General features: G+C 42.8%; 2 protein-coding genes across 2 annotated transcripts in view; one reads left to right on the top strand and one right to left on the bottom strand.

Moving 5' to 3' along the window:
* The window catches only part of pea15 (proliferation and apoptosis adaptor protein 15), a 60,884-nt gene that overhangs the window by 18,509 nt on the left and 21,135 nt on the right, over positions 1 to 21,240 (top strand). The gene's annotated exons all lie outside the window — the stretch shown is intronic.
* Positions 3,528 to 6,212, bottom strand: LOC118942929 (uncharacterized). Its single transcript, XM_090214468.1, has 2 exons — positions 6,074 to 6,212; positions 3,528 to 5,845 (listed from the first exon to the last, which is right to left on the bottom strand). The coding sequence occupies exon 2, from the start codon at positions 5,837 to 5,839 to the stop codon at positions 4,859 to 4,861; it is 981 nt and encodes a 326-aa protein (XP_090070594.1). The 5' UTR covers positions 5,840 to 5,845; positions 6,074 to 6,212; the 3' UTR covers positions 3,528 to 4,858.

The following is a 21,240-nucleotide window of genomic DNA, read 5'->3' as shown; positions in this document are numbered from 1 at the left end:
CCAAATGGCACCCTTTTCCCTACATATTGCACTACCTTTGACTAGAGCTCTGGTCAAAAGTAGTGCACTATAAAGAGAATAGGGTGCCATTTGGTATGCAGCCTAGGAGCTACCAGACATAACCCCAGACTTGTCTGGTTTACTTGATTATAAAAGACCTATCAACATGTCTATCTGAGCAGGCTTAAGGGCAAGATGTCCTCAAAATGTCTGTGTCTGTGTGTCTGTCAGTGTGTGTGTCTGTCTTCTCTCGCTCTCTCAATCTCTCTCTCAATCTCCATCTCTCTCTCCATCTAGCTCTCATTAGCAGTAGTAGTCTAAGGTGTCACATTGTCACTTGGGTGGCTCTGGATCTAGCTCTGTCTGTCCCTAATTAGTGCAGTAGTTGTCAGTTATTTTTATTCTCTGTTGATAGAAGAAAACGTTGCTGTTATGTGTTGACTCATAATGGAGACAGAGGGTGAGAGAAGAAAATAAAGGAGGAAAGGAAGCGAAAGAAGGAAAGACGGGAGTAAAGATATATTTTTTGACATTTGGTTCGCAACCGGATGTCTTGAGAATGACGTCATAAACACATGATTCACACACACTCACGCGGCAGTGAAAACTCACGAATGATTAAGTGGGGCAAACGCTTACACTTCTCTCTCTCCCACTCACACACACAGAGAGAGAGAGAGAGAGAGAGAGAGAGAGAGAGAGAGAGAGACACACACACACACACACACCCTTCCTTTTACCAACACATTTATCCTTCTCCGTTTCTCTCTCCACTTCTACCTCTTTCTCTCTCGTTCTCTTCCACCTCCCTCTCTCTCTCTGTCAGTCTCTCTCCCTTTCCCTGCACCCAGAGGCAGAAGGATATTTTTATCTAGCGTAACGCGGAGCCACTAATAAGGCATTATAATACTGAAATACATTTGGATTAGATTTCATACTACAGCACTATAGTACTCCATTCCATGTATGTCAACCAACATTCACAGTCACAGACACATACACACACATACTTCACATAAAGATTATAATGATAAAAATACTAATCTTCCATCACACATATTCTGCCACATTATTACTGTAATATTATCTGACATTTTTTGAGGGGGAAATGGTTTCGGGTTATCTTTGTGTGCATTTATTGAATTGTTTCTGTACTCCCTCTGAAAAAAAGGACAAAACTACACTTGAACCAAATATAAAAGCATCATGTAGGGTGTTGGTCCGATGTTTCATGAGCTGAAATAAAAGATCCCAGAAATGTTCCATGCGCACAAAAAAGCTTGTTTCTCTCAATTTTGTGCACAAATAGGTTTTACATCCCTGTTACTGAGCATTTCTCCTTTGCCAAGATAATCCATCCACCTGACAGGTGTGGCATATCAAGAAGATGATTAAACAGCATGATCATTACACAGGTGCACCTTGTGCTGTGGACAATAAAAGGCCACTCTGAAATGTGCAGTTTTGTCACATAACACAATGCCACAGATGTCTTAAATGTTGAGGGAGCGTGCAATTGGCATACTGAATGCAAGAATGTCAACCAGAGCTGTTGCCAGAGAATTTCATGTTAATTTCTCTAACATAACATGCCTCCAATGTCGTTTTAGAGAATTTGGCAGTATGTCCAACCGGCCTCACAACCGCAGACTGGCCGGTTTGCTGATGTCAACATTGTGAACAGAGTGCCCCATGGTGGCGGTGGGATTATGGTGTGGGCTGGTATAAACTACAGACAACAAACACAATTGCATTTTATCAATGTCAATTTGAATGCACAAAAATACCGTGATGAGATCCTGAGGCCCATTTTTTTAAGGTATCTGTGACCAACAGATACATATCTGTATTTCCAGTCATGTGAAATCCATAGATTAGGGCCTCATTTATTTATTTCAATTGACTGATTTCCACATATGAACTGTAACTCAGTAAAAGCAAAGAAATTGTTGCATGTTGAGTCCATATTTTTGTTCAGTATAAATAAAAAGTTGGTCACAACAAAGTTACATTTGTTGCAGTGAATTTTGGGATAGAAGTGATGTGCATGGTGTTTTGTTTTTTTCTTCCTCCAGACAGTCTCTGCCTGATGCAATACATTGTCATCTAGGACAGATAAACAGAGAGGGGTGGGGGGGGGGAGGTAGAGACAGGGAGAGCGAGAGAGAGAGAGAGGGGGGGGGAGAGGGGGGAGAGAGAGACAGAGGCAAGAGGGGGGAGAGAGAGACAGAGGCAAGAGGGGGGAGAGAGAGACAGAGGCAAGAGGGGGGAGAGAGAGACAGAGGCAAGAGGGGGGAGAGAGAGACGGAGGCAAGAGGGGGGAGAGAGAGACAGAGGCAAGAGAGGGGGAGAGAGAGACAGAGGCAAGAGGGGGGAGAGAGAGACAGAGACATGGGGGAGAGAGAGACAAGGAGAGAGAGAGAGATAAGGGGGAGAAAGTGAGAGAGGAAGAGGAAGAGAGAGAAAGACCCCACAGAGCCCCAGGACAGCAACACAATTAGACCCAACCAAATCATGAGAAAACAATAAGATAATTACTAGATAATTAGCCTATGTGTATTCAATAGGTGCTTTTGATTTGGCAGTGATGCTATAGCTCAATGCTAGTCCCTCACAATGCAAGTGAACGTCAGCATGATTCTTTGTTAGAAGGAGGCTATTGTGAATGCACTACACAAAACACAATCATTTAAACAAATTCCACTGTGCACTATATATGCTATGCCTTCAGTCTAAATGCTAGGAATTCATGCAATTTATGACGCTAGCTAATACTAACCTGCACTTTTTGCTTCTAATTTGCAACTATTCATAATCCTCCTGATGCTATCTACTCGCGTTAGCCGCTAATGCTACCATAAACTTTAGTGGCTTACAGCTACTAAGCAGTTCTTAATGACTTCTAATTTGAGTGTTTACCAGGTGCGGAAGACTACTTATGTTGTTGTTTAGCCCTCCGAACACGGGATTATTTAGAGGATTAAAGAATGACTGAAGACCTGGCTATTCGTCTCCTTAAAATGTGTGTGTGTTTGTAATCCCGATATAAGGTACTACTATGGGTCCTGGTCAAAAGTAGTGCACTACATAGGGAATAGGATGCCATTTGGGACACAGAGACTCTGTGTGTCTGTGGGTCATTCCGCCGAATCGGTGCCATTTCCATGTTGTAACTTTTCAAAATTAAACTTCATTCTTTATCTTTTTTTCAGCACTGTATCTAATAGCACACATGTTTAACTATTCTCAGTCCTGTTACCAAAACTCTTACAACTGTTTCAATATCAATTAAAAGTCATGCCAACTAGTTCATTTTCCCCTCAATAAAGTGGTTATTTTAAAGGTAATAATTGGTTACATGTTCAAAAAATATATATCTGTAGCTAAAACGTCAACATATGCAGGTGAAATGTATTTCTTTTTAAAACACAAAGCCATTTTTTTTAAGGGAGACCCCAACCTAAATTTGATCAAAAATCTATCATGTGATTCATCAAACAATTGTTTAAATGATGGACCAAACATAATTGAAAAATAAGTGGTTTATCTTTATTTTTTAAATAAAAAACAATTAAATAACAGCTATGAACATTGGGTCACAGGAATGAGCGCTGAGTAACAGGAATGAGCGCTGAGTAACAGGAATGAGCGCTGAGTAACAGGAATGAGCGCTGAGTAACAGGAATGAGCGCTGAGTAACAGGAATGAGCGCTGAGTAACAGGAATGAGTGCTGAGTAAGAGGAATGAGCACTGAGTAACAGGAATGAGCACTGAGTAACAGGAATGAGCGCTGAGTAACAGGAATGAGCGCTGAGTAACAGGAATGAGCGCTGAGTAACAGGAATGAGTGCTGAGCAACAGGAATGAGCACTGAGTAACAGGAATGAGCACTGAGTAACAGGAATGAGCGCTGAGTAACAGGAATGAGCACTGAGTAACAGGAATGAGCGCTGAGTAACAGGAATGAGCACTGAGTAACAGGAATGAGCACTGAGTAACAGGAATGAGCGCTGAGTAACAGGAATGAGCGCTGAGTAACAGGAATGAGCACTGAGTAACAGGAATGAGCGCTGAGTAACAGGAATGAGCGCTGAGTAACAGGAATGAGCACTGAGTAACAGGAATGAGCGCTGAGTAACAGGAATGAGCACTGAGTAACAGGAATGAGCGCTGAGTAACAGGAATGAGCGCTGAGTAACAGGAATGAGCGCTGAGTAACAGGAATGAGCGCTGAGTAACAGGAATGAGCACTGAGTAACAGGAATGAGCACTGAGTAACAGGAATGAGCGCTGAGTAACAGGAATGAGCACTGAGTAACAGGAATGAGCGCTGAGTAACAGGAATGAGCGCTGAGTAACAGGAATGAGCGCTGAGTAACAGGAATGAGCTCTGAGTAACAGGAATGAGTGCTGAGTAACAGGAATGAGCGCTGAGTAACAGGAATGAGCGCTGAGTAACAGGAATGAGCGCTGAGTAACAGGAATGAGCGCTGAGTAACAGGAATGAGCACTGAGTAACAGGAATGAGCGCTGAGTAACAGGAATGAGCGCTGAGTAACAGGAATGAGCACTGAGTAACAGGAATGAGCACTGAGTAACAGGAATGAGCACTGAGTAATAGGAATGAGCACTGAGTAACAGGAATGAGCACTGAGTAACAGGAATGAGCACTGAGTAACAGGAATGAGCACTGAGTAACAGGAATGAGCACTGAGTAACAGGAATGAGCACTGAGTAACAGGAATGAGTGCTGAGTAACAGGAATGAGTGCTGGTGTGTGTGAGAATAACTGGATTTCCTTAAATTAAACAAAGATAAAACAGAGGTCATTATATTTGGCAAAAAAAAGATCTTAGTCTAAATAGCAACATAAAAGCAGTAACAATTGTGTGTGCGTGCTTTCGCATGAGTGTGTGTGCGTGCTTTCGCATGAGTGTGTGTGAGTGCTTTCGCATGAGTGTGTGTGCGTGCTTTTGCATGAGTGTGTGTGCGTGTGCGTGCTTTTGCATGAGTGTGTGTGCGTGGTTTTGCATGAGTGTGTGTGAGTGCTTTCGCATGAGTGTGTGTGCGTGCTTTTGCATGAGTGTGTGTGCGTGCTTTCGCATGAGTGTGTGTGAGTGCTTTCGCATGAGTGTGTGTGCGTGCTTTTGCATGAGTGTGTGTGCGTGCTTTCGCATGAGTGTGTGTGCGTGCTTTTGCATGAGTGTGTGTGCGTGCTTTCGCATGAGTGTGTGTGCGTGCTTTTGCATGAGTGTGTGTGAGTGCTTTCGCATGAGTGTGTGTGCGTGCTTTCGCATGAGTGTGTGTGCGTGCTTTCGCATGAGTGTGTGTGAGTGCTTTCGCATGAGTGTGTGTGCGTGCTTTCGCATGAGTGTGTGTGCGTGCTTTTGCATGAGTGTGTGTGAGTGCTTTCGCATGAGTGTGTGTGCGTGCATTTGCATGAGTGTGTGTGAGTGCTTTCGCATGAGTGTGTGTGCGTGCTTTCGCATGAGTGTGTGTGCGTGCTTTTGCATGAGTGTGTGTGAGTGCTTTCGCATGAGTGTGTGTGCGTGCATTTGCATGAGTGTGTGTGCGTGCTTTCGCATGAGTGTGTGTGCGTGCTTTTGCATGAGTGTGTGTGAGTGCTTTCGCATGAGTGTGTGTGCGTGCTTTTGCATGAGTGTGTGTGCGTGCTTTTGCATGAGTGTGTGTGCATGTATGTGAGTGCGTGCTTGTGTGTGCGGGGTGGGGTGGGCGGTGGAGAGAGAGAGAGAGAAAGAGAGAGAAGGTGTGAGTATCGCTCCTCCCCCTGCAGCATGTGTGTCTGGCTCCTGCCTCTGCACAGTATGGGTTCTCCATCTTCCTCTACAAAAGGCAAGACAGACAACAAATACAAAAAGCTGATCATCTCCACATTGACGACCAGTACCTAATATTAACCTGAAAATACTATTCTTCTGCATATAAAACACAACATTCACTTGCAAGCACGACATGCAATTGCATTTCATATAGAATTGCAAAAAAAATGAATGAACAAAAACTTGCCTTTTCTTAGAAAAGTTTGGCACTAGAGCTAACTCTCATCCTGACCTGGAAGTGCTTGGCTCTGGATTATCAGCTCTGTCTGGTGAAAGCCGGGGGGCTCTCTGGAGGTGTGGTGAAGTGCTTTAGGGCTACTTTCCTGGACTTGATCCTGTCGTAAGTCTCTCTCCACTTCCTGCCTGATGCTATGTCCTCCCAGTATTTCTGCTGTTCTTTTTTGAAGTATCTCTCTCTCCTCTCTGGACACGGCATCGCGTCGAACGCGAGAGCGCCCCTGCTTCTCCGCAGCGCTTAGTCGGGCTGGCTCCCTGTAAGTAATGTGTTCACGTTGTAAAACAGAAAGCACCTTCAGTAATTCCAACTGTAAAACTTAAAATCAAGAGAATAGTATTAATCAATGTATATACCAGATACACATTTCAAATGGCTATTTCATTCAAACATCAGTCCTGTTACCGTTCATATTTAGCCTGAGTTTTCAGCATAGCATTAGCAAATGCATGAAATGTAGCCACGTGGCATCAATGCTAATAGCATGAGAACATTTAGCACCTTCAAGTGGTTTACCAAAACTATCTTTAAAAAAAAAATTATATGAAATAATTTAGGTAACAGGACTTCTCGGTCATACTTACAATATGATAAAAACGAATACAGAAGCAGAGTGAGAGAACTTACTTTTGGTCTTCCCATGGCCTTCAGGAGACTCAAATGATGCTACTTCCTGTTGATCATGTAACTTGTGGAATGTCCCAAATTTTTAGAGGGGGGGGATGTGTCAGGTTAACAGGACTGAGTGAAAACCTGGGGACACGACTAAAATGTGTATTTTAACTAACATCTTGTGAATTTCTGAAGGATTCTAATCATTATATTTCATGGTTAAGTGTAGTGAGAGTGGGGGACGGGTTAAAATCCTATTTTGTCAGTGTTCTGGGTAGTTTTTATTAAGGTTTTACATGGTGTGTCTTCAAATTGCAATTAGGACAAAGTGCAGGACACTTATATAATGTATTATACAGATACTTTTCATGCATATTTATGCATGTAATGTCCTGGAGACCGGAAAGGGCACCGATTCGGCCCCATGGCCCCTGTATTGTCAGTGAACTGTTCACCCCTTGGCCGTTTTCCACTAACCTATTTACCCCATCCCTCCATCTCTCTGTCATTCTATCCCTCCCTCTCTCTTTCAATCTCAAATGTACGCTCCCCTTCTGCCCTCTGATACTGATATTTGGCAGTGTTCTCTCTCTCTCCCCCCCCCCCCTCTCTGTCTCTCTTTCTCTCCCCCTGTCTATCACTCTCTCTTTCTATTTCTCTTTCTCGCTCTCGTTATCTCTCTCTTCTTCTCTCTTTCGCTCTCTCGCTCTCTCTCTCTCTCTCTATCCCTCTGTTTGGTTTAGAATCTGACCAGCTGGTCTGGTCTGGAGGCTGAGAGTGCATCCCAAATAGCACCCCATTCCCTTTACAGTAAGGCGATTGCCATTTATATTAAACCAGGCGGAGCCCGCAAAAGAGAAGTACACAAATACAACACAGTACACATTCACAGACAAGCTCACTGATGAATACACACAGAACCAGTAGATTATTGGATACTTTCAGGCACACGTACACATATCAGTAAGACATTATACATATACAGTGCATTCAGAAAGTATTCAGACCACTTGACTTTTTCCACATTTTGTTACGTTACAGCCTTATTTCAAAATGGATACAGTTGTTGTTTTTCCTCATCAATCTACACACATTACCCCATAATGACACTCACAGCTGGGTTACCACGACAACCGTGCATGACACCGTAAGCCCAATGAAACCTTTGGAAAGGTAGTAAACATAAGGAAGGGAAGGTGGAGAGAGAGAAATGGAGAGAGGGTGAGAGAGAGAGAGAGAGAGAGAGATAAATAGAGAGAGGGTGAGAGAGAAAGAGAGGGCGGAGGAAGAAGAGAAAGGTGGTGGGAGTTACAAAGAGGTTATAGGAGTAAGGAAAGGAAGGAGGTAGGGGGAGGGGACAGGCGGGCTAAAGGAAGGAAATGAGGAAGGAAAGAGAGGGATGACAAGGATCTCATTGTTGTACTCAGAGGGGTAGTTATCTGCAAAAGGAAGGAAACACAGCACTGTGTGTTGGTGTACTACTGCATGCTAAGTACATCAGAGGAGGCTGGTGGGAGGAGCTATTGGAGGACGGGCTCATTGTAAAGACTGGAATGGGATGAATGGAATGGTATCAAACACACATATGGAAACCACGTTTGACTCCGTTCCAAATAATCCATTGCAGCCAATACAATGAGCCTGTCCTCCTATAGCTCCTCCCACCAGCCTCCTCTGATTTAAATTGTTCTCTCATCCTCTGTCTCTCTTTTTCTCTCTCTCTTTCTCTCTCCCTCTTACTCCCTCCCATCTCTGTGTGTGCGTGTGTGAGGAGAAAGCTAGTTGGTCTGTTTGTTGGATTTCTCCCATGGTTTCTGTTTGACCTTTGATCCCTTGTCTTATACAACAGCTACCGCTCTGCTGTGCCAGCCGGCCGTGGGCATCAGTATGCCCGACACACCCACACACCCACCCACAGACACACACATACACAGACACTTTGCTCAAAGTCTTACACATCCTGCTGTGGATACCCTGTATGGATTCAGAAATACACAGTACCAGTCAAAAGGTTGGACACACCTACTCATTCAAGGGTTTTTCATTATTTTTACTATTTTCTACATTGTAGAATAATAGTGAAGACATCAAAACTATGAAATAACACTTATGGAATCATGTAGTAACCAAAAAAGTGTTAAACAAATTAAAATCTATTTTAGATTTTAGATTCTTCGAAGTAGCCACCCTTTGCCTTGATGACAGCTTTGCACACTCTTTGCATTCTCTCCACCAGCTTTAGGAGGAAGTCACCTGGAGTGCTTTTCCAACAGGTTTGAAGGAGTTCCCACATATGCTGAGCACTTGTTGGCTGCTTTTTCTTCACTCTGCGGTCCAACTCATCCCAAACCATCTCAATTGGGTTGAGGTCAGATGATTGCTGAGGGCAGGTCATCTGATGCAGCACTCCATCACTCTCCTTCTTGGTAAAATAGCCCTACACAGCCTGGAGGTGTGTTGGGTCATTGTCTAGTTGAAAAATAAATGATAGTCCCACTAAGTGCAAACCAGATGGGATGGCATATCGCTGCAGAATGCTGTGGTAGCCATGCTGTTTAAGTGTGCCTTGAATTCTAAATATATCACCGACAGTGTCAACAGCAAAGCATCCCCACACATCACACCTCCTCCTCCATGCTTCACGGTGGAAATCACACATGCGGAGATCATCCGTTCACCTACTCTGCGTTTCACAAAGACACGGCGGTCTCAAATTTGGACTCATCAGACGAAAGGACCGATTTCCACCGATCTAATGTCCATTGCTCGTGTTTCTTGGTCCAAGCAAGTCTCTTATTTTTATTGGTGTCCTTAAATGGTGGTTTCTTTGCAGCATTTCAATCATGAAGGCCTGATTCACACAGTCTCCTCTGAACAGTTGATTTTGAGATGTGTCTGTTACTTATTTGGGCTGCAATCTGATGTGCAGCTAATTGCCGATTTCTGAGGCTGGTAACTCTAATGAACTTAACCTCTGCAGTAAAGGTAACTCTGGGTCTTCCTTTCCTGTGGCGGTCCTCATGAGAGCCAGTTTCATCATAGTGCTTGATGGTTTTTGCGACTGCACTTGAAGAAACTTTCAAAGTTCTTGACATTTTCCAGACTGACTGACCTTCATGTCTTAAAATAATGACAGACTGTCATTAGTCTTTGCTTATTTGACCTGTTCTTGCCATAATATGGACTTTTATGAAATAGGGCCATCTTCTGTATACCACCCCTACCTTGTCACAACACAACTGATTGGCTCAAATGCATTAAGAAGGAAATAAATTCCACAAATTACATTTCAACAAGGCGCACCTGTTAATTGAAATGCATTCCAGGTGTCTACCTCATTAAGCTGGTTGAGAGAATGCCAAGAGTGTGCAAAGCTGTCCTCAAGGCAAAGGGTGGCTACTTTGAAGAATCTTAAATATAAAATAAATGTTGATTTGTTTATCACTTTTTTGGTTACTACATGATTACATATGTGGTATTATGTATTTACTATTATTCTACAATGTAGAAAATAGTAAAAATTAAGTAAAACCCTTGAATGAGTAGGTGTGTCCACACTTTTGACTGGTGCTGTAGATAGACCATGAATTGAGATTGGCGATTCAGAGATACTGTGCTGACTACTGGGTTGAAGTGTCTGTTAGTAATGAGGTCGATAATGTGTGTGTGCATTTGTGTTTATTTGTGTGTGTGTGTGTGTGTGTGTGTGTGTGTGTGTGTGTGTGTGTGTGTGTGTGTGTGTGTGTGTGTGTGTGTCACAGAAGGTTGGTGGCACCTTAATTGGGGAGGACGGGCTCACGGTAATGGCTGGAGCGGAATAGGTGGAATGGTATCAAATACAGTCGTGGCCAAAAGTATTGAGAATGACACAAATTTTAATTTCCACAAAGTTTACTGCTTCAGGTTCTTTAGATATTTTTGTTAGGTGTTACTATGGAATACTGAAGTATAATTACAAGCATTTCATAAGTGTCAAAGGCTTTTGTTGACAATTTCATGGGGTTGATGCAGTGGAGTCAATATTTGCAGTGTTGACCCTTCTTTTTCAAGACCTCTGCAATCCGCCCTGGCATGCTGTCAATTAAGGCAGCCCATTCTTGCATAATCAATGCTTGGAGTTTGTCAGAATTTGTGGGTTTTTGTTTGTCCACCCACCTCTTAAGGATTGACCACAAGTTCTCAATGGGATTAAGGTCTGGAGAGTTTCCTGGCCATGGACCCAAAATATCGATGTTTTGTTCCCCAAGCCACTTAGTTATCACTTTGGCCTTATGGCAAGGTGCTCCATCATGCTGGAAAAGGCATTGTTTGCCACCAAACTGTTCCTGGATTGTTGGGAGAAGTTGCTCTCGGAGGATGTGTTGGTACCATTCTTTATTCATGGCTGTGTTCTTAGACAAAATTGTGAGTGAGCCCACTCCCTTGGCTGAGAAGCAACCCCAGACATGAATGGTCTCAGGATGCTTTACTGTTGGCATGATACAGGACTGATAGTAGCGCTCACCTTGTCTTCTCCCGACAAGCTTTTTTCCGGATTCCCCAAACAATCGGAAAGGGGATTCATCAGAGAAAATGACTTTATCCCAGTCCTCAGCAGTCCAATCCCTGTACCTTTTGCAGAATATCAGTCTGTCCCTGATGTTGTTCCTGGAGAGAAGTGGCTTCTTTGCTGCCCTTCTTGACACCAGGCCATCCTCCAAAAGTCTTCGCCTCACTGTGCGTGCAGATGCACTCACACCTGCCTGCTGCCAAGCTCTGTACTGATGGTTCCCTGATCCCGCAGCTGAATCAACTTTAGGAGACAGTCCTGGCGCTTGCTGGACTTTCTTGGGCGCCCTGAAGCCTTCTTCACAACAATTGAACCGCTCTCCTTGAAGTTCTTGTCACGGCTGGCTGAAGGACTGAACCAAGGTGTAGCATGGTAAGCGTACATTTGAACTTTATTTAAAAATGACGCCGGCAAAACGAAGAACAAAGCTTTGGGCTATGTGCCCTGAACAACTACAAAGTTAACTTCACACAAATCAGGTGGGGGAAAGGGTACCTAAGTATGGTTCTCAATCAGAGACAATGATAGACAGCTGTCCCTGATTGGCCATACCAGGCCAAGACATAGAAATACAAAACATAGAAAAAAGGACATAGAATGCCCACCGTAGTCACACCCTGGCCTAACCAAAATAGAGAATACAAAGCCTCTCTATGGCCAGGGCGTGACAATTCTTGATGATCCGATAAATGGTTGATTTAGGTGCAATCTTACTGGCAGCAATATCCTTGCCTGTGAAGCCCTTTTGTGCAAAGCAATGATGACGGCACGTGTTTCCTTGCAGGTAACCATAGTTGACAGAGGAAGAACAATGATTCCAAGCACCACCCTCCTTTTGAAGCTTCCAGTCTGTTATTTGAACTCAATCAGCATGACAGAGGGATCTCCAGCCTTGTCCTCGTCAACACTTACACCTGTGTTAACAAGAGAATCACTGACATGATGTCAGCTGGTCCTTTTGTGGCAGGGCTGAAATGCAGTGGACATATTTTGGGGGGATTCAGTTCATTTACTGTACATGGCAAAGAGGGACTTTGCAATTAATTGCAATTCTTCTGATCACTCTTCATAACATTCTGGAGTATATGCAAATTGCCATCATACAAACTGAGGCAGCAGACCGTTCAAATTAATATTTGTGTCATTCTCAAAACTTTTGGCCACGACTGTACATCAAACATGTGGTTTCCATGTGTTTGTTGCCATTCCATTTGGTCTGTTCCAGCCATTATTATAAGTCATCCTCCCCTCAGCAGCCTTTACTGGTGTGTGTGTGTGTTTCTCCACTGAGACAGTGGTGTGGAATGCAGCTGCAGTAGCTAATACCAGATGGATAGTTCTCCAGAAACTCACTCTTCAAAGAGCAGCAGTGGAGGCCTCCCAATTTATGTACCTCGCCCACGCACACAGACACACACACAAATGGAGCACTGCATGCAGACACACACGTTTTCTCTTCTCCTTCGGGAGAATGGTAGAGAAGCGGTGGATTACAACTTTGTTGCAAAGTGTCTGTGTGTGTGTGTGCGTGTACCCTCACTATCATTCTGTTCAGAGAGGAAAGGCACATTTAGATATTGTCAAGGCCCTATGGGAGGTTAGACTATCAGAAGGCCAGCTGTCTTTGCCTGCGTCTCAAGTGGCACCCCATTCCCTACATAGGGCACTACTTTTGGTTCTGGTCTACAAAGGGAATAGGGTGCCATTTGGGACACGTCCTTTGTGTTTCCTTTTGTTGTGTGTATGATACAAAGATCACATTACCAGACAATGTTATGAAGGGGAGAGGAAGGAAGAAAGAAGAAAGGGTCAAGGAAAGGAAACAGTGAAGAGGACAGAGACAGAGAGAGGGGGTAGAGAGAAAATGATACAAAGAAAGATAGAGAGAGAGAGAAGAGATACCTAGACAGAAGGGGTAGAGAGAGAAAAAGCGGGAACAGCAGGAGGTAGAGAGAGAAAAACATCATCGTTATGTGGTGGTTAATTTCCTTACTATCAAATGAGGAGAGACAAACTTATCACACAAGTCAGAGTTATACTTAAACTAAATCTTTATTCACTTATTAATAAGGGAGCAGGTCAATACAACACACACATGTAAAGTGAATCGATTGAGTTCTCTAAGTTAATGATGGCTGGTTGACGAATCACACTCAGATGATTCATTGAGAGCCCAGAGACAAAAGTACAAAGGTCTTTATAGCCAACATATAGCCAACACATCTCTTCAGGCTACATGACAAACAACAGATGTATGGAATGGGTCCCAAGGTTAAGAATTGTATGAAGGATACTTATAATTCACAGTAGACACTATCTGCTGTAAAAACAGTTATCTTTGTGTAGAGACCAAGGTCTGGCCCTGGGGTCATCTCTCCCTGGTACCTTATAGAACAGAAACATTAACTCATGCTCTGGAGCGCGGTATCACCCAAAGACATCGTAAATCTTCCAAAGGCCCATCCTCAGTAGAACACATGAGGGTTCTAACAACTCCTTATTCTGTTGCATAAAACAACCATTTGATGCAATTACAGCATTATAGCGTAATCTTGTCATTTCTCCACCATAGTTACAATAACGATGTACTGTACATATTAAAAATAAGACAACTATTTATACACACACAGACACAGACACATACCAATATACATACGGTACATAGCCAATTATTTCCCTTGAATGAGGAAATGGGCCAGTGGCCTACATTCCCTGGCACTTTGCTATGCTTCGTCTCTCTCCAGATTAGTGTTCACTCTCTCTGCTTTCAGCCACTCCCTTTCTCCTCAACTCCCTCTTCCTCTCTTCTACCCATGCCTATGTGCTGGCCGGTATTTACACTCAGGGGGACCGGTCTCTCTCTTTTCTTTATCTGTCTCTTCTCCCTTTTCCTTTTCTCCTCTCTCCCCACGCGCTCTCTTTCTCTCTCTCCATGCGTCTCTCTCACTCCTCACTCCTCCCTATCTCTCTCTCTTTGTCTCTTTCTCTCTCTCATCCCTCTCTTTTCTCCACGCATGCCCGTCCTACTGCCGACAATCTTTTTACACTGATGCTAGCTGACAGCACACACACTGGCTCAGTGGTTACACATCAGTTTGCATGGCCAAATACTCTCTCTCTCTCTCTCTCTCTCCCTAACGCCTTCTTTATTCCCCGAACACAGTCCTACTGTAGGGGAAATGGGTTTGGAGGGAAAGGGAACATATTGGTTTTAAAGACTGGTTGGATGGAGCTTTAAATCCTGTCGCTGAGCAGGAAGGCAGTTGAAAGGCAGGGATGAGAGGGAGAGATGATCAGAGTTGGAGTGGAGGAAAGGAGGAGAGGAGTAGAGTAGAGGCGGTTGGAAGGCAGGGAGAATGTGAGGGAGGTAGAGTGTCAGAGGCTATAGATGTGGGAGAGATTTAAAAAAAATAAAATAAAACGTGTGGAGAAAGAGAGGAAAGGAGGAGAGGAGAGGGGGATGGCGTGCCCTGAAGGGTGGTGCTTCACCTGTGGTGAGATCGCATCTTAATTTGGTGTGCGGGTGGGCGCATGCATGCATTCATATGACAATGCTATGCTTAATTCAAATCAAATTGTATTTGTCACATGCTTCGTAAACAACAGATGTAGACTTACAGTGAAATGCTTACTTACGCGCCCTTCCCAACAATATGGAGAAATTATATAAAAATAATAACACAGGGAATAAATACACAATGAGTAACAGTAATTTAGCTATATACTCGGGGTACTAGTACCGAGTCGATGTGCAAGGGTACGAAGTAATTGAGGTAAGTATAACGTGACTAGGCAACAAGATAGATAATCAACAGCAGCAGCGTATGAGATGAGTCAAAATAGTTAGTGCAAAAAGGGTCAATGAAGATAGTTAAATAGTTAACCAATAGCTACCGGAATAACTATTTAGCAGCCTTATGGCTTAGGGGTGTTCAGCGTCCTGTTGGTTCCAGACTTGGTGCATCGGTACCGCTTGCCGTGCGGTAGCAGAGAAAACAGTCTATGACTTGGGTGGCTGTAATCTTTGACAATTTTAGGGCCTCCCTCTGACACTGCCTGCTAAAGAAGTCCTGAATGACAGGGAGTTCGGCCCCAGAGATGTACTGGGCCGCACGTACTACCCTCTGTAGGGCCTTGCAGTCGGATGCCGAGCAGTTGCCATACTAAGCGGTGATGAAGCCAGATTCTCTCAATGGTGCAGCTGTAGAACTTTTTGAGGATCTGAGGGCCCATGCCAAACCTTTTTAAATCATTTTTATTTAACCTTTATTTGACTCTCAATGTCGTCTGTGATCAGGCCAAGCACGTCATGTCGTCAGCAAACTTAATGATGATGTTGGCGTTGTGCAAGACCACGAAGTTGTTAGTTAACAGGGAGTACAGGCGGGTACTAAGCACACACCCCTGAGGGACCCCCGTGTTGAGGGTCAGCATGGCAGATGTGTTGTTGCCTACCCTCACCACCTGGGGGTGGCCTGTCAGGATGTCCAGAATCCAGCTGCAGAGGGAGGTGTTCAGTCCCACGGTCCTGAGCTTAGTGATGAGCTTGGAGGGAACTATGGTGTTGAACGCTAAGCTATAGTCAATGAACAGCATTCTCACATAGGTGTTTCTCTTGCCCAGGTGGCAGAGGGCAGTGTGGAGTGCAATATATATTGCATCATCTGTGGATCTGTTGGGGCAGTATGTGAATTGGAGCTGCTCCAGTGTGTCTGGGATGATGGTGTTGATGTGAGCCATGACCAGCCTTTCAAAGCATTTCAAGGCTACAGATAGTCATTTAGACAGAATACCTTGGCGTTCTTGGACACAGGGACTATGGTGTTCAGCTTGAAACATGTATGTATTACAGACTGGGTCAGGGAGAGGTTGAAAATGTCAGTGAAGACTCTTGCCAGCTGGTCAGCGCTTGCTCTGAGTACATGTCCTGGTAATCCGTCTGGCCCCGCGGCCTTGTGAATGTTAACCTGTTTAATGGTCTCACTCACATAGGCTATGGAGAGTGAGATCACACAGTCGTCCAGAACAGCTGGTACTCTCATGCATGTTTCAGTTTTGCTTGCCTAAAAGCCAGTATAGAAGGAATTTAGCTTGTCTGGTACAGTGGTTCCTCCTTTAAAAGTTGTGAACTTAAACCGTGGGACTTTGATGTACCCAGCGTCACGGCTTCATTGCTCCAGACCACCACAAGGGGGAGTTAGAGCACTCACTATGCATTTGTGTCCCAAGGTTTTTATATGACCAATCATATCGAGTGGTGTGACTTTCTTCAGCAATGATGGCTGACAAAACATTACGGGGGAAGCTAATGTCAGTAATTATAGCATCATAACGAGTCAAGCAAAACATTTACAATTGAGAGGAATATGTTAGTTAATGTAGAGACAAACGATTGTGCATATTTTTTGTCATAAAGTTAATTTACGAAAATCGCTATTTAGCAAGGTTTTTTTTCAGTCATATCCAATCCAGGTGTATCAAACTCCATTATTTGAATGATGCTGTGTATGCATGAATGTATTACAAATATACACTTCAACAGTGTTTACCACTCCTGCTCCTGGGACATCAATGATTACACATTGTAACTATTCAATAGACTAGAAACATGATTTAAGTAAAGGCTGATTTGTAATTCATATATACAGATTAAAAAACAGTACATCCTGCCAGTACGCCCACAAGCGTGCTGAATGACACGTGGAAGAGAGAGAAGAACGAGATGGGAGTAACAATCCAGGCTAATGCTTTGAGACCGACATAATAATGTAATGAAACAAGCAGGGAGCAGGTTTTGAACCCTCAACATTCTAGCCCGAAATCCAGCACGCTATCGACTGTGCCCAAATGTATTAATTGGGGTTGGGGACGATTGTGGCTAAAAACACTTTATCAATTGGAATCTTTTACGTGGAAAGGGGGGGGGGGGGGTATTATTATTAGTTTTTCACAAGCTAGCAGGATGGGCTATTAGCTGAACAATAGACTATTCAACCTTTACTAAAGAATTTTCTAATAAATGAACTAGGTGTGAACCTCCCTCCCCAACTTGAGCTAGGTGTGAACCCACCCTCTTCTCCCCAACTTGCAACAAATCATTTGTATCTATCTTTCCACATCTACCTACACACGGTTAATGTTCTCCAAAAATATATATATATACTGCATCTCGGTGCAAGAGGCTTTAGTACAGTCCCTTGTTCGAATTCAGGCTGTATCACATCCGACTGTGATTGGGAGTGCCATAGGGCGGCGCCCAAGTGGCCCAGCGTCATCAGGGTTTGGCCAGGGTAGGCCTTCATTGTAGATAAGAATTTGTTCTTCCCTGACTTGCCTAGTTAAATAAAGGTTACATTTAAAAAAACAAAAACTGCCGGCTACCGCAGCACAATCAATAGGAGGTGAACAGTGGCTGGTGCTGAAAATATAGCTAACTTGTTATGCAAGTGTTGCACACCAACACACCAACAAACCTACACCAGTCGAGCAATTCATTTCAACAATAATCTTCATTAGAATTTGACTTTACAAACAACAAGAGGGCTTAATTGGAGTCTATTTCTTCGGAGTCTAGAACTATATAAAATAACTTAACTGAGTGAGGTAGGCCATGAGGCTTAAGCGCCTAATAGAAGTAGGATTTTTGTTATTAGGCCTACTTACAATTGCAACTGGTCAAAAATGTAGCATCCTACATAAAACAATCATTTCAAGAAAAAAAGTCTGCACGTTCGAAATAAAACAATGTAACTGATAATTAAAAGTGCACATTTGTAAATCCCAAACTCTAAAAGTAATTGGAAAGGTACAAATTATGTGTGACACAATAAAGAATGTAAACAAGATGCTGTGTTTTTAGTTACAGAAGTGATGGAGGCGTTTTGAAAACAGGTTTTCAAACAATTGTTTTTCACAACTGTGTCAGGTGTAGTCCACCATGTAAATGTTTCCTATTAGCAGGACAATATACTTCTTATAACCCGGTTACTGTTGGGGAAATCCCTCAACTTGAAATGTGTTTGATGCTTAAGTACTCTGAAGTGTTACATTTATAACGCAAAACAGCAAAACAACAGCTTTTGTTAATAAAATAAAATAACGAGAAAAAAGAAATGCGGATGTTTATATAAATTACATTTTAGTCGCACTTCCACCCAGCTCCACGACCACAGATAAAACCTTGCTGAGATGTTCAATGCATTTGTTGTATCGTTCATTTCTCTAGCCAAAACATCTTGATGGCCTTGACCAGTTCATCTGTGCTTGTCGGCTTGGCAGAGTTACTGATGAATGTTTTCAGTTGATGCCAAACAAGTTCGATCTGGTTTAAATCAGGAGATCTACATGTAGAGATGAAAAAACACATGTTTAGATATACTGTAGGCCTACCAAAGGTGTTGTAGGTCTTTTATTTATTTATTTGTATTTAACCTTTATTTTACTACATAAAGGTCTACAAACTCCGCTGGCATCATGACCCAGTTTATGCCCTCATTTGCAATGTAAACCCGGGCGGCAGTGTGTTTTGGGTCATTGTCTGCAATTGGAGAGGAAAAAAATAAATTTAGCCTAACAACCAAAATGTTGTCAAATAATAGAAATATACATGTAAATAGGCCTAAACCTAACAAAATATTGCTAAAATCCTACCGATATGTACCCAGAAACAGCTCTCTGACATAGGGTCCAGCATATCTCTTGTTGATTACAAAGAAATCTCGACCCATGATACCTGAAAAAGAAGGCAAGAGTGAATTATTGTGAATTACACATAACAGTCCGTGAGGTGTAGGCTACAATATTTGATGTACCTTTTGCTTTGTAAATAGCCAAACTTACCATCAAAAATCAAATCTGGGCCTGGTCCCTGGCGAGAAATTGCCCCGCACGCATTGAGTTTGAGCTGATGCTTGGGACTCGGCTTCCTTGATCTTCCTTTTTTTCTTTAGCAATTTTGAGCACTGCTCAACGGCCACGGTTGATTAGTCTGTGAAGGTGACATTATCGAATGTCTCGCCAGCTTTGATCCATGCCCTGGCTTGCAGGACGCAAAGTTCTTTGTTTTGTCAGACAAATCATTGGGTCGAAACTACAGAACAGTACAAAACAAGCGAGCACACATGGTTAATGTTTTGATCATTTAAAAAAAAATATATATATATATATATATATATATATATATATATATAAAACATTTCTTACCTTGCCTTTCCATAAGTCCACGCAAGTTTCTTCAACTGTCTTCTGACTGTAATTAGTGTGATGTTTCCTCCTTTCCTCACCCCGCCCAAAACCCTTAAACCAGTTACCATTCAAAAACGAGCTGTTATTCTAAAAGAAATGACATTGCGACCAAAGAGACAAAATGGACATCGTTTACATCAAGCCAGCTTCTTTTTATGGTGCTACCCGTTCCAGGGTTAGGACTGTAACCACCAGAGGACTTGAAAACCATACGTGGAGTTCAGTGGACAAAGGGCTGGACAACGGGCCACACCGGAAAAAAAAACGGATGGTTGCCAAGAAAGCGGTTAGTTAAGCTAAATTCTTAAAATGTGTACACCGCATTTGTGTGTTGGAGTCACTTTTAATTCTTAATTGATCTACCGTTTTTATCGTAGGCCACTGTAATCGAAGAGGGCTCAGGGCGGTACCATTCTGCTCATCTGATGAAGGTGCTCATGGGTGAGATTCAAACATTGAAGACCGAGATCGAGTCATTGAAGGCAAACCATCAGGAAGAGAAACATTCTCTGAGGGCAAAGATACGGTCGACAGCTGATGCATTGGTCCAGAGCCAGGCGGTTTTGGCGAAGAGTCACTACTCATTAGCGGAGAGTCAGGCGGCATTGGCGGAGAGTCAGGTGTAGAATGACGCATTGAAAAGGGCGAGGGACGAGATGGAGTCCCAATCCATGCCAGGCACACCTGTGAGCTCTGGAACTCCACCTCCACCTGTTTTACTACAGTATGTATTGTAGACTGCACAGTAGCCTAATAAAACAAATAAACACATTTTGTTCATAAAATAATGATACAAATATTTAAAACGCAGATGTTTATTTAGTTATGGATCCATAACGAATTACTATGGGAAGAAATATCACTGATTTACAGAAATATTGGAACAAAGTTGTCTAATGAAGGCAAACAATTTAGAATCCTCCAATCCTGTAGCCTACTCCCAACGTCACGTTGTACAGCGCCATATTTTCCATCCATCCTAACGGAAACCCAGAGGATTTCGTTTTTCTCTGAATAGAAACACCATAATATTAATCAAATTAATTAAGCCACATTTCTTAAAATGACTCCCAAATACTATGTTATTACAAAAAAGGTTTTAAATTATCTGGTAATGCCAATACGGAATACTATCAAATGCTTCTCAATGATGCCCTCTGGTGGTCAAACTAGCAATAACTTAAAGTAACAGAAAAAATGGCTGACAATTAAATGACGTGCCACAGAATGCTGAATTGCAACAGTATTGCAACAGTTAAAGGGTCGTGTCATACTGCAGCACACGCAAGGTGTGCTGCAGTATGACACGACCCTTTAACTGTTGCAATCCATGCCTTCTGGTTGGGATATGTACGTACGGTCACTGTGGGGACAACATCATTGATGCACTTATTAATGAAGCCGGTGACTGATGTGGTAAACTCCTCAATGTTATCCAATGAATCCCTGAACATTTCAGTCTGTGCTAGCGAAACAGTCCTGTAGCTTAGTATCACCTTCATCAGAAGCTTTCCAGGTGAAGCTGAGAGAATCCTAAAAGCTGCCCTCAAGGCAAAGGGTGGCTACTTTGAAGAATCTCAAATATAAATTATATTTAGATTTTCTTAACACTTTTTTGGTTACTACATGATTCCATATGTGTTATTTCATAGTTTTGATGTATTCACTATTATTCTACAATGTAGAAAATAGTAAAAAATAAAGAAAAACCCTGGAATGAGTAGGTGTCCAAACTTTTGACAAGTACTGTATTTAGTGT

Source organism: Oncorhynchus mykiss, chromosome 21 (assembly GCF_057628025.1).
Source record: "Oncorhynchus mykiss isolate SJ-2025 chromosome 21, ASM5762802v1, whole genome shotgun sequence".
NCBI classification, from domain to species: domain Eukaryota; kingdom Metazoa; phylum Chordata; class Actinopteri; order Salmoniformes; family Salmonidae; genus Oncorhynchus; species Oncorhynchus mykiss.
The sequence above is the reverse complement of the archived record's forward strand: the minus strand, read 5'-3'. Positions and strand labels throughout refer to the sequence as shown.

What these genes read in the sequence shown, in the direction of transcription:
- LOC118942929 (XM_090214468.1), bottom strand. Translation starts at nt 5,839, where the DNA reads ATGGAGAACCCATACTGTGCAGAGGCAGGAGCCAGACACACATGCTGC.